The sequence below is a fragment of the Danio rerio genome, chromosome 7 (genome assembly GCF_049306965.1).
Source record: "Danio rerio strain Tuebingen ecotype United States chromosome 7, GRCz12tu, whole genome shotgun sequence".
Classification (NCBI taxonomy): domain Eukaryota; kingdom Metazoa; phylum Chordata; class Actinopteri; order Cypriniformes; family Danionidae; genus Danio; species Danio rerio.
In genome coordinates this window covers 34,692,168-34,706,535 of record NC_133182.1, presented here as the reverse complement: position 1 = coordinate 34,706,535, position 14,368 = coordinate 34,692,168, and the positions used below count along the sequence as shown (strand labels likewise).

Below are 14,368 nucleotides of genomic sequence, written 5' to 3'. Positions count from 1 at the left end.
CAGTCATTTTACAGTCATTTTATTTTTTTTGATAGGATTGCAAAGATTATTGTTTATTTAATACTAAGCCTTTAATTGTCATTCATAAGGAATTTATGAAGCATAAATAGTACTCGCTTTAGATTAGTTCACAAAACTGCATGAAGATGAGTTATTGAAGCATTTATTAACATATATAGTAACCATTACTATTGCCTGAAAAATAAGATACATAAATGTTGATGTCAATAGTTTATTAATCATTCACTAACTTATTCTGAATGATCTTAAAAAACCATTGACTACTCTTAAATACAACTGGTTTGTAAATAAAGCAATACCTAATTTAGCAATGAAAAATAAATCACTCACAAATTACGAAAACACTATTATTAAGCACATTATACACGTTTATAAATCGAGAATCAGTTACAAACTGCTAATGTTTATTAATGTAGAGTTAATGCTTAAATAATAAATTCACTATATGCTAACGCTTAATAAATGATTCATAGTGTGTAGTTATTATAAGTTATATTATAAAAATTCTGGCATTTTAAACTTTCAATTTTTTGAGTTGATATAGAGCTAATAAAATGCCTTTAGAAATAAAAAAATGTGAACTCTGGTTTCAAAAAGCGACCTTTAACACATTTAAACTACTTTTAAGGCTTAACTTTAAATCCTAAACTTTCAAGCTTTTCAAGTTTTGAAAAGAAAGAAAAAAAATCTGGAATTTTAACTACATCTATTTTTTTTCATGAATATGGGGATAAAAGCAGGAGTCATCAAGCAGCAACTGAATAAAAAAAGAACTTTTCCCATGAAAAAAAGCAGAATAAACAATGAAAATAAAGGAATAAGCCAGATAGGAAAGAAGAATTATTGTCCATTTAATACCATCTCTTTCACTTCTAAACTAAATATTCTGCATGTTAATGAATAGCATAACATAAATACCCAAACAGGGATGCAAACATTTACACCTAAATGTGTATTACTATTAAAAGTGAGTCTTAAACCCTTAAATTTTTTAGCACACATATTTGAGGATTAGTCCTCAGCGGATATAACAAATCGATCCAATTTATTCCACGGTTTCCAGCCAGAAGTTGTTTCCTCCAAGCCTGCCTCCCCATGACTTTGTCTCCCCAAAATGACTAAGCATCATAATGATTTAAAGTGCGAGCACCTCCAAAAGCCACATTCTTTGGCCACACTGCAGCTACTCACCAAACACTGTCTGCCTGCTGCTGTCTGTAAAAGGAGAGAGAAGCAAAGCGCAGGAATGTTGGGCGCCACAGAAGTCGAGAAAGAGATTAGGAGACGTGCCAAATATTATGAGGAGAAAAAGAGAAAGAACACATTTAAAAAAAGAAGATTGAGAGAAAACAAGAAAGGTAATCAGGTGATGGAAAAGCAGAAGAAGAAAAAAACAGGCAAATAATACACTGAACTACGCACAGAGAATAAAGAATTTCTGTGTATAAGAAGATAAAAGTAAGAAACACACCTGAGATCAAGCTTTAGAAGAGAAAAAACTAAATGAATCCTCAGTCTATTGATTCCTGATTTTTTCATAATTAACATGCCAGTTAGCACTTAATTGCAGTATTTTTGGAGCCATCAGCAAGTGAAGACTTACCTATGGCCCTATAATTCAAAAGTCAATGAATTAAGTCCAATTGTGAAATGTTTCAATCGCAGCTCTAGCAGTTCACTTCAGCTCGCGGCACTTTAGCTCATTCAAGAAGTTCAACTCCTTCCCAAAAATATTCCCTCCTCCAATTTCTACACCTCCTCTCACATCTTTTCCCTTTGCCTTCTCCCCTGTTTCCTCCTATCAGAGTTGATGACTTACTTGAAGACTCTCTTTCCCACTGTCCGGCTGGGCTGATCTGCTGTCGTCTGAGTTGGAGTCTCCGGAGCAGAGTCCGTTTCTGAGAAAGACGCTCTGCGGAGACACAGTTAGTCAGTGCAAGGTCACAGCTATTGCATTATATGGGCAGTTTCAGTAAGTCAGGTCCAAACACATTCATATTTAGACTCACACACTCTCAAAGGTAAAAAAAAAAATGTGCATGCCAATAAATAAACTCTTCATTTAATCCAAAAATGTGAAGATTTGAAAGCACACAGCTTTTATTATAGGTACAATATTACTATAGCTACTTATTATGAACATTTAACTTTATATTTAGGTTATATTTGTTATTTTTAATACCATTGTTGTCTTTAAAACCTTTATTTATGTTGGTTACTGTAATTTTCTACATTTACTTTGGTTTTAAAGTTTGGATGTTGGTAATGTTTTTAAAAAAGAGAAAAAAAATTTGCAACACTGAAAAGTTTTTATTGTCCCTTGATTTTTTTAATGCATATTGTGCGTTTTTTGTGTTCATCACTCATTCATGTTAGTTGATGGTGCATCATCATAAGTTAACAAAAATAAACATTTGATTTTGCAATTTAATATCAAATGAACAAATTAATTTCTTCTCATTATTAAAATATTAACATTTTATATAATGAATTCCATTCTTTTTCATTAAATCAGTATCACTTTATGAGCACAATGCAGCTGTAACACCAGTTTGCTAATGTAATAAATGCTGCTTCCTCGACTGGGTCACTGCGAACTCTGCTGCTCCAGTAGTCAGCACTTTTATTTATCATCTTGCAGACAGTCTGACATCATGGCAGCAGTGAACAGAAAACTGTGAACGACAACTTCTCCAGCTCTACTTAAAAAAAAAAAACAAAAAAAAACAGCATTCGGGATCACAATAACTCTTTCAAATGAAACCTTCCTGTGTCCATTTACTCAGTGCTTCTATGTAATTCTGAAATGTTATTTTATTCAGCTTCTGTATTCTTGTATGTATAAGTGGCCACTAGATCACCTTTATTGTTTCTATTTTATTGTCAGATATTTAGGAGTTAGTTGATAGTAAATTACTCATGGTTTAGTCACCCTCGAGTGCTTTCAAAACTTTAAGTTCCTTTCTTTTTTCTTTGCTTGACAAAAAAGGAGATACTGTAATTCTGAAAAAGTTAGAAACAGTTGACACTAATATTTATAGTAATTGTCATTTTTAATTGACCATTATTATATTAATAAAAAAGGGAAGTTAATAGTTTCTGTAAATTAAATTTATTGACAAAGTTAAAGCAACAAAAACTGTTATGTTGCTTTAACTTATTTTATTAAGTAAATCAGGTTTCAACAATTTTTCTTTTGTTATACAAAGTTTAACTAAAAGTTTTAGTCAGTTTGACTGATGTTAGTTGAGATGACTAGAAAGGTTCCTTTGATTCAACTAAAAATTGAAGTCAAAAAGATTTTTTTTATTACTATGTGGTTTCCATTATTATCTCTTTTTTGTGTTTAACAGAAGAAACTGAAACAGGATTAAAACAAGTGGAGGGTGAGTAAAGAATTCTCACCCATTTAATTATTTTTTTGTAAACTCCATTTAATACAAAAAAACTCTTATTTCAAGTATATGAGAGTAATATGGTATTTTGCAAATGTTATGGAAAGTTGATAAGAAATGAGATGAATATTTTGTTGAAATTGCTCTAGCTTGCTGACCAAAAATTTGGATCTAAAACATTTTTGGTGTTTATTTAAGCTCAGAACAATCAGCATTCAGATCAAGTTCAACAAACATCAAACAATTAGTTAGTTAAAGCAGAAGCAGATGAATAAACGGTGATACAGACCTGCTGAAGATGCTTGAGTTTTCCTCTGTTATTGACCTCTCCTTTTTTAACCGCCGTCTAGAAATCCCCATGTGAGCTATGTATTGACTCATAAAAGAGCGCCCCCTAGTGAATGACCAAAGAATCGTGGGAGGGAAGATAGGAAAGCAGAAACAGGTGAAAGAGTGATGGTGGTTACATGGACAAACAGAGGGTTAATACGTTGACAGGACCAAAACATCAGCAAGAACCAGAGAAAAATTGGACCAACCACCCATAGACATAGAGAAAATATGCAGCACTGCATCAGAAGAGACAAAAATCTACATATAAATTGAAAATGTTATACTGCAGATAAAAGGATTATTCTCTCAGAAATGGAAATCTGCTCTCTATTTACTCAACCTCGCCTGTGCAAGATGTAGTTTTTTCTTTTTCAGAAGAACAATTAAGGGATAGTTCACCTAAAAATAAAAAACGTAACCATTGTTTGCTCATCCTTAAGTGGTTTCAAAGCTTTCAAATAAAAAAAAAAGATATTTTAAGAAAAATCAAAACCTGTAACCATTAACATCCACAGCAGGAAAAACAAATACTATGGATATAGCATATGTACAGGTTTTCAGTTTCCTTCAAAACATCTTACTGTGCGTTCAACTAAAGTAAAAGTCAGCTTTAGAACAAGTGGATGGTGAGAAAATGATGACTGAATTTTCAGTTTCGTGTGAACTATGCCTTTAAAGATGATTGTTAGCTGAAACTGTTGTCCTTTGTGTTTCTTGGTGACTCTCTGCACTTCAACGAGTTAAAAACACACACATATAAAAGAATACACAACATTTATACAACAAAAATACAGACAATCAGAACTATGTCCAACTTGTGCTTAAATCTAATAATGTTTTAAAAAAATGTTTCTTGAACCAGTCCCAGTTTTGCTTGTATCACTAATAACTTGTATCATTAGGCTACACTGGTGTTTATGTTGTTGTTTTTTACTCTTAATACACTAATAGTCATTGACATACATTTTAAGAACTACCAAGGACCAAAGTTTCAGCTAAAAATTCTCTTTGATGATCTAATGAAGAGTAAAGATCTCATTTAGTAAGGTTTGAGAGTAAATTTATTAACATCAAATTTTCATCTCTTGCTGAATTTTTGTTTTTATGTTACATGGATGTATGCATGATTAGATATACAGTTGAAGTAAGAATTATTAGCCCCCTGTTTTTCCCCAATTTCTGTTTAACAAAGAGAAGATTTGTACAACACATAGTTTTAATAACACATTTCTAATAACTGATTTATTTTATCTTTGCCATGATGACAGTAAATATTATTTGACTAGATGTTTTTCAAGACACTTCTATACAGCTTAAAGTGACATTTAAAGGCTTAACTAGGTTAATTAGGTTAACTTAAAAAATATACAGCTTAAAAGGGCTACTAAATCTGATCTTAAAACAGTTTTAATAAATGAATAACTGGTTTTATTCTAGCCGAAATCAAACAAATAAGACTTTCTCCAGAAGAAAAAAATATTATCAGACATACTGTGAAAATTTCCTTGCTCTGTTACACATCATTTGGGAAATATTTAAAAAAGAAAAAAAAATCCAAGGTGGGCTAATAATTCTGACTTCAACTGTATATATTTAAGCAATTTATTTATCCATTTCTAAACATGTAAATGGGCATTAAAAACATTAAACAATATAAATTAATGTCTAAAATCTTGACATGTTATTGGAATAATTAGACTGTGCTTGAAACTAGCCTTGTTTCTTTAGTATATCACATAAAACCAGCAGAAGATTTTGAGTACTCAGATCAAGAGAGCTGATAGGCAGTCTACAACTATGCCCAGTTCAGGACCTTACAGACCGAACACATCCTGTCCAAGCACACAAAACATTCCTGCAGCTCTACGCAGAGAAGAAAGCGTCCCAAATAAACATTCGCTTTCCACATATATGTGCATGAACTGTTGACTCAATAAGACATTTCCACTTGGCCAAAGGCAACACTTGAAATGGCACACTGTGACTTAGCCAACCAAAACTTCTCACATACCTCATCTACAGTGCCCTCAAACACCTGACAACCTAAACATTTTAAATATTTACAAGTGTGTGCAGCTAAATTGAAACGCTGCTCACTCATGTGTGGTGTGGGTCTGTGTAACCAATATATCTGAGTGTCAATCAAATTATATAGTGCTAACTTACATAATTGGCCTGCATAAGAAAAACAGTTTATTTTCTACGCAAAATCAAGTTTATGCAAATACTTATGATGTATAAGAATGACAGATGGCTTGAGTGTCAGTATGTGATCGTGGTGCATCATTTAAAGGATTGTAAATAAAAATAGTTTTGTATTAAAAATTTAATAAATTAAATTTATTCATTCATTTTTCTTCGACTTTATTAATCTGGGGTCGCCACAGCGCAATGAACCTGCTGAAGAATAAACCGAATATGCAATATGATCCTTGATTATGTATTGTGTGAAGTCGTGGATGAGTGTCAGCGCAAGGATAACTTATCCTTAAGGTGTTCATGCGTAATCTGTAATCAATACAGGGTTGTCAATTATGTGTATATTTTCAGATATATTGAAGCTTGAAACAGTAGATAGGAATGTGACATTCATCATGATGAACAACTCATGAATATGAGTTATAAAACACATAAAAAAGACTCAACAGGTAGTCTGTGGGCAACAGGTTTATGTGAGCATAAAAAAAGTCACACAGCAAAGAGCAGGACTGTGTGTTTACCTCCATCACACCCTTGACCACATAGGAGAAACACACATGCAAGCCCCAAGCATAAACAAATCTAGAACGAATGTTTGGTTTGGTCAGTAAAATTCTCTACTGTCAGTCAAATAACAAGGCTAGTGTGCGTGTGTGCATGTGTGTGTGCGTGTGTGTGTGCGTGTGTGCGTGTGTGTGTGTGTGTGTGTGATTGTTTTTTGGCTGTCAATGTTGTTACTGTTAATTAAAGATTATTATAAATTGTATTATGAAATTAAATGTAAATACTAGACCAAATAAAAGCCAAATAACATGTACATGTATATAATTAAGACTTCAATAACACTGCTGCAGTTGTGTGTGTGAACATGAGTTATTTACAATAATTATTCAATTAAATATTAAAAGTCATTTTCTGATTGATTTTCTTAGGCTATACTGCCACAAGGTGGACAAATATTGCATTGCATTATAAACGAACACATGAGGTCAGGGGAATTTAATCTTTAATTAATATTGACTAATTTTTGCTCTGTTTTATTATTTATTTAACACCGCTAATACTCACAGGTTGTGTTGTTGCTGTGGGACGGCAGCAGACTCTGCTCCATTAGTCACCAGAGCCAGAGGTGGAGTTCGGGAGCCAGAGGTGGTTGAGGAGGGACTGGTCAACACAGGACTGCCAGGAGCAGGAGAACTTGAGGAGTCTGACAGCTGAGGAGAGGCTGTGCGGGTCACCTCTGAAACACAAACAGTACAAGTTAAGAGCAAGTGCTATATCTGTTAAAACAGGATCTGAAACTATGGCTATGTTTACATGGACAGCAGAAATCAAATTATTTACATGATTCTCAATAAGAGAATATTGTGATTAGGGTGTTTACTGGTGTTGCTTATAACATATTCCTGATCATGTTTTACATGTTATAGTAAAAAAAGATCATTATTACATCCCAATTTGACACCATCTGAACTTCTATGATGAACGTCATGTACTGTATCCACAGTTTGTCCTTGGTATGCTAAATTATGGATACATTTTATGAAAAATTCAAGTGCTGAAAATTATTTTTGTCTAGTAATTTGCACAAAAAAAGATGTCACTGAATACAAATTCTTCCTCAAAAACCATAATGCTCTTTTGTTTGTCATCAAACTGTTAAGCACTGTGTTTGTATTCTGTCACAAAATACCACTAAAAGTCCTACTTGTGACACAACAATAATGTGAATGTCAGCTTTGCAAATGTTTATGAAACGCTGCACCTCAGCAATGCAATTTAAAAACTTTGATACATAAAAAACCCACACATTTTATTTGTTTATTTTGAGTATGACTACATCTAAATGTCTGTTTTCTTGGATGATTTTTAATCGTGTTAGTATCAGAATATTTTAGTCCATTTAAACATACTGTATGATGTGCAGGCAAAGGTTGTTTGGAACAAGCCAAACACTTACAGTGGACAGCAGAAGTAGAAGGACGAAAAGTTAAAGAGTAAATTGAAGATACCTGATGGGGTTGGACTGTTAGAAGAGACTGAAACAGTCGGGGAGGCTGGTCGAAAGGAGCTATCTGAAAGATTGTGAGAAGACGATCGCCGGCTCTTCCTGCCCTCCTGCTCACTGGGTGTCAGTTTCCTTCTGTCTTTACGCACATTTGGTGCTGTTTCATCCATCTCTCCATCTTCACACTTTAGGGCTTTCTGCAATAATACATGCAAAAGAAATTAAAGTATTTTTTTACACTGCTGATCAAAAATTATTTTGAAAGAGTACATTTATGAAAAAAATACTATATTAACCCTTCCTCTCAAATTTAATAAATAAATAAATAAATAAAAACTATAGCTGACCTATTTTCCCTGCCCCTGGCTTAGTTATAAATGGAAAGCACAAAGAAAATATGCAAGTTTATATGTTAATTTCTTCCTTCATTTTTTTGAATGTATTTATTTTTTTTATTTTTTACTGCTGTACCTTTTGCATATTTGCATTTATGTATTTGTCTATATTGCTGTAAGGCTCCAAATGTCTTACTTTTATCTGTAATGTTATTATTATATATATATATATATATATATATATATATATATATATATATATATATATATATATATGTGTGTGTGCGCGTGTGTGTGTGTGTGTTTGTTTTCAATGAACTGGAAGAGTTGATGTCTTGTGATTCTTTGTATTTAATACTGTACCTCTCTGACTACTATGCATTAATAAAAAAAGTTAATCAAAAAAATATTATATTAAAATAGGAACATTATAAAAAAAGGTATATTGTGAAAACATTAAAATCAGCTGTTCTGCTTAATATGTTGTGTAAACCGAATTCTTGGATTAGGTAAAAGAAAAATGCTTATTAAAAATTTTGTAACATTATAAATTGCTTCACTGTCACTTCAGAAAATGTATGCATCATTGCTGAATAAAATACCACTTGCTCTATTTAAAAGTTGTTACTGACCCCACACATTTAAATGATTATGAAGTGCAAAGTCAAAATGTTGTTGACATTTACACGAGAAGTTACTCTGCAACAGCAAATTTCTAAACTCTAAAGTATCTAAAATATTTATTATAGTTTTATAAAAGTAAAAAAAAATGGCATTTTATGTTTTTAATGAAAATAATTTTTCAGTAGGAGTGAAATTAAGAAATGAAAATGATAATTTTTTTAGGCAAAGAAACAGTGAACAGCTCATTTAAAGCATGAAAACGCATTCCAAAACAACTTTAAATGGTGGCGTACATATCCAAGAAAGGTTGGCAGCCACCATCTGGTGTGGTTGAGTTGTTTTGGGAGTTTACCTCATAAATAGTGAACTGCTGTTTAAGGTCACCCTCAGTGCCGCTGCTAGTCATGTGTTTCTGGATGATGCTTTCCATTTCTAGCTGCTCCAAACAGTCTGTCACATCATAAAATGAGTCCTGATCAGGAAGTGCTGCCAGAGTCTAAGAGGACAGAAAAAAATTCTATCAAGGGCACTAAGAGGCAGCTTTGGTAGCAGAACATGTCTGTGTATATTGTTAAAGTACCTTGTTAATGAGGGTCATTGTGTAGATGAGCAGCTCTGTGTCTGATCCATTCTTTGCAGACAGAATGTCTATAAGGATCGTCCAGGGCTTCACACCTGAGAGAGACAAAATACATGTGAGCTCTCTAAAAAGCATTCATGCCCACTGTAACATTTATTAAAATCTTAATTTTTTTGAAGTTTTGAACCATTTGATAGAATCAAGCTGACCAGAAATGTTTTATTCCTACATTTACAGCATCTCCCATTTAATTGTAGGTCTAACAAACAAAACCATTTTCCTTTTTTGATTGCAACATATTCAGGTCAGCACGTTTTTCAATGGTAACATTAACTAGCTGGTTAACACAAATGAGAATTTCTTAATGTTTAAAAAAAATAAATACATAAACAAATATCAAATAAGTAAAGAATTTCATACATTTTCTGCAGATGGTTTCATAGTAATATTAAAGCTATCTTTTCTAAAACAAAAAACACACAAAATACTTACATCACTGATTGCAAACCATTCTTTTAACTGTTGAACAGAAAGGATATTTCTACAGATTCCACGTAATCTGATTCCGTAAGGAAAAAATTATACTATGGAAGCAAATGACTACCAGTTTTCAATATTTTTCAAATTATCTTCTTTTCAGTTCAACAAAAGAAAGAAACTACAAGTGGAGTAATAAGTGGGCAATTCAAATTTTTAGGTGAACTATCCATTTATTGATTTTGTGAGCCACCAAAAAGCAATGCTTTAAAATGGGTCTATGAATATATTAGCAGGTCAAATAAAGATCTTACTGCTCCATTTAGGATGAAACACAAAAGCTAAAAATTGTACTTTATGGATTCAGAGTATTTTGAAAGAAGATTAAATGTGGGTTTCACCTCTCTTTCCATCCACAATGTTGACGGCCTGAATAAGCAGTGGACTATTGGACTCGGTGTATTCAACAAACACTATCAGCAGCTTCAGAGCAGTCTTCACAACCAGCCGAGACTGAAGAAACAGACAATGAAGAAATCAGATCATAAACAGTCAGCACTTACAGCCCTCATACAGAAGATGGCAGTATCCATCATCACTCTCTAAGTCTCAGTCTTAAACTTTTTATTGCAATTAAGTACTTCACATAACAGCATGCGTGATGACAAAAATATACATTTAAAACATAAACAAAGGTTTTAAATAGGCTGAGTATTTTGTGTTTGTTGTAAATAAAGCAAGTCTGGCGGAAGCTTTATTTTTTGAGTTACTTGAATGGACTGTTAATCATCTTATTTTCACTTCCTCATTGATATTACGCAGAGGGATATGACCTCAATCTGATGATCAGGATGACTAAACCCATTACTGTAAAAACTTACAAAAGAGATTCACATTAAACTACAGCACAAACATCTTTTAAACTTGTAAACCATCACAAACTGGTTAGCGCTGTTGTATAACCATTTCAACATCAAAAAACTGTGTTCCTACAAACTATTCTCCTACAATATTTCTACCTAACCCTAACCCAACTAAACCCATAACTCTAACACCTAACCACTAACTATATGTCTAACCCCTTTGGCTAGAAAAGCCATTATATAATGACATACATTAAAAAAAATCTATTACACTGGAAATATTTAGCATCTGCTCGATCAGTAAATCTAAACATAATCCAGCCATCAAGGACAAAAAGATTATTATATATCAACTTCTAAACATCAAGCTATCAATTATTAATTGTGCTGACATACTGCAGCATTAAATAGTGAATCTGCTTTAATACACACAGGCACTGCTGAAACCCAATCCCAATGTAAGTAATACTGTATTGTGGTCTTGGTGTTTGTGCTGCCATCACTCACCAGGCTGCCGCAAAGCGTGTACAGCCATTGTACAGTCTCGTTGTGGTTCACAATGCCATTCATGCCGTCCACAAACAGCATGATCTGACTGAGAGCTGGGAACAGGAGAGCAGAGTTTACCATACAGCACCCTCTTCCCCTTAAGGATTTACTGATTTGTCCTAAAGCTTTCCTGTTTGCTGGTCTAATTCCAGCCAACATAAACTTCCTGTAACTGACAGTCTACTAAGCCAAAAATGTCCTTTGTGCTGTTTGAAGTCTGTATAAAAAAGATGTGTGGTGCACATGCATTATAAATATATCATCCGATCCTACAATAGACTGCTTTTGAAACTCTAGACTGTGACACACACACACACACACACACACACACACACACACACACACACACACACACACACACACACACCTAAGGGTTCAGAAATGTACTTTTTAAAGAACTGAGGATTATAGATATTTTTAACCTTCATAAGAGCATGTTTACTAATTACCATATTAATGGTAGCTTGTGTTGTCTGTTATGTCAAATACAATTACAAAAAACAATTAATTTAACCAGACATCACTGTGATCTATACCAGCTAGGTAATTAAAGTATAATATTGCGACCAAAAATTATTACTCTTTATTATCGTTCTTGATACTGTTGCAAACATTATTAATCTTGATAAATAAAATGCATATAAATATGTATTTGTGTGTGTGTGTGCATGTTTTTTGGAGAAACAACATGTAATAATCTGGCTACACAAAGAAACATATTGATTAATGATTCTACTCTAGTGCCATTATAAATATGAAACTAAAATAAATCTCAAAATGTACACGGCGTGAATAAGAGAATACACAGAATCCAGTAAGTGAGACAATAACTTACTGGTGTTTTCAGCTGTGACTACTCTAATCGCCACTTGCTACTGCATTTATAAGCTCAATAGAAATGTTTGTGATTGGCTATATTTTATATTTTTTCTTAGAAAAGTAATGCAATGTGCACACATTTAAATGTAATGGCATAAAAATGGCACTCTTCATTTATTTTATTTTATTATTTTGGAGTCTAGAAGTTTAGTCTTTTCCACATGGGGCCTTTTTTTATGTTGTTGGCATTCTGCCGCAACCCCAGTTAATTTCTGACCTTGATACATGCATCTTTATGAAAACTCATGACAAGTTAATGATTGGTGGTAGAACCATTAATAACTCTGCTAACATCTGTGATTAGACCTGAAATAAACATTAAGCAATGTTGTATATGCTTTAATAAATGTACTGCATAGAAAACAAACCTCTGAGAATGTAGTTTTGGTAGTTATGATCTGCTTCAGCACCCACTTTAATAAAACAAGTCAGACCCTCTGAGATCACAAATTCTGGAACCAAGTCCTTATCATCCTGTGCAATAAATAAAAAAATAATAATTTGATAATGCGTAATTGGCAATGTCAGTGTGTTTAATCTTGGGCACATATATCTGCTACGCTGCTGCTGCTGCTTTGATTATTACTAGAGCAAGTACAGAGACTTGCTACTGCCAACATATCCACAGACATGCAATCTGAGAATATAAAACCCTGCTGCAGCAAACATAATATGTAATCACAGATCTAAAGTAGCAGATCCGTAACAGATCTAAAAGAGGTGAAGCTGGGGTGGAAGATGGTCTCTGAAAAACATGCTGCAACATTAAAGCATGGAACAACAATGAGCATTTAAAATGTTGCGGAGCGAGCTCATTGGCCATTGAGGTAACAGCTACCAATCTCCTGCATTGTAATTAATGTTGTAGCAGCAGATTAGGTGACCTTCACCTGGAGTTTTATGACAGAACTTTGTATAATATTTTAAATTTCACATTTGTTCAACAAGGATGCAGTAACCCCATCGATATGACAATAAAGACATTAGAGCAAATAGATATAGCATTGGTGAACATAAAAGACTTCATCTGAATAGGCTACTCCTCTATGTTCTGTTCTGACTCTCCTTATCTGTACATCTTGTAAGCAAAATCCAGCTTACTCACATACCACTTATGTTTTCTCTCTTAAAAACATGTTGTTTGACTTTCAAAATCTTACCTGGAAGAGCTGCTTTAAAGAAAACAAGGATCGTCGAAGCTCAGGACCATGAGAGTTGTACAATTTTTCTATAAGACAGAGAGAGGGGGACACAAAAAAAAAAGATTATTCATTACGAGTGAAACAATTGGGTCAAAGATTCATTATTGAAGTGACACATTCCTGAAGAGCACTTACAGTAGACACACATACACACCTCATCAAGATGAGCAATTAAAGTTGCGTAATTTACCTACTGACATAGAGTTTAAAGTTTCCAGTATGCCCGAGGTGTCACCATCTGTGATTCAGTGTCCACAACTCGTTCACTCACTCAGATATAGATAGATCTTACTGTTACAAGTGTGGTGTGGAAAAAAATTACTGATGCACCATTAATCATGGGATTTAGGACTTATCTCAGTAGCTCATCATTTTGAGGATTTTTTTGTTTTTTTGTTTTAGAGGAAATGGCTGCCTATAAACAGTCATTCCAGTCATATAAATGGCTTTATTAAGCAGCGGAATGAAAAGTTTGTCATCATGACTCTAAAAAAGACATTTAATTAAAACTATCAAAATCACCCTGAACTTTTGTTTTCAAACAGTTTTATGTCCTTGATAACCATTTACACAACCAAAACAAGCACACAATTGTTAGTATTTTTATTATTATTACCATGTTGAGCAATAGTATTTTAATCAAAACTGTGAATAAAAATAAATAAGTCACAGAATGTGCTTCCCACATTTAATCAGCTTCATGAAGAATCCTGATTTTCCTTCATGACATGGTTTAGCTCGCATGAAATTAAAATTTTAGTTCTGTGAAGTTTCACGAATACGGTTTATACTAGAAGCTATTTCAAACATGCAATAACAAACAGCCAATTAAAGGGGTCATGAAATCTTTGACATATAAAAGGTCGATGTACTATAAAAACATCCTGACGGTTTCTGATCTCA

The 14,368-nt window shown here is 33.3% G+C and overlaps 1 protein-coding gene across 11 annotated transcripts in view; it reads right to left on the bottom strand.

Annotated features, from left to right (window-relative positions):
- fhod1 (formin homology 2 domain containing 1) overlaps positions 1 to 14,368 on the bottom strand; it is a 66,853-nt gene that overhangs the window by 22,520 nt on the left and 29,965 nt on the right. For 4 of the 11 annotated variants that reach the window (XM_073908711.1, XM_073908715.1, XM_021477914.3 and 1 more), the window contains exons 4-12: positions 13,424 to 13,491; positions 12,632 to 12,737; positions 11,343 to 11,437; positions 10,374 to 10,485; positions 9,496 to 9,590; positions 9,268 to 9,411; positions 7,961 to 8,153; positions 7,017 to 7,188; positions 1,841 to 1,933 (exon numbers count right to left, since the gene is read on the bottom strand). In XM_073908711.1, the coding sequence (XP_073764812.1) occupies positions 1,841 to 1,933; positions 7,017 to 7,188; positions 7,961 to 8,153; positions 9,268 to 9,411; positions 9,496 to 9,590; positions 10,374 to 10,485; positions 11,343 to 11,437; positions 12,632 to 12,737; positions 13,424 to 13,491 (1,078 nt within the window). Of the gene's footprint in view, positions 1 to 1,212; positions 1,237 to 1,840; positions 1,934 to 3,705; positions 3,811 to 7,016; positions 7,189 to 7,960; positions 8,154 to 9,267; positions 9,412 to 9,495; positions 9,591 to 10,373; positions 10,486 to 11,342; positions 11,438 to 12,631; positions 12,738 to 13,423; positions 13,492 to 14,368 lie in introns of those variants that run through there. The other 7 variants (XM_073908712.1, XM_021477911.3, XM_073908713.1 and 4 more) reach the window with 4 other exon arrangements.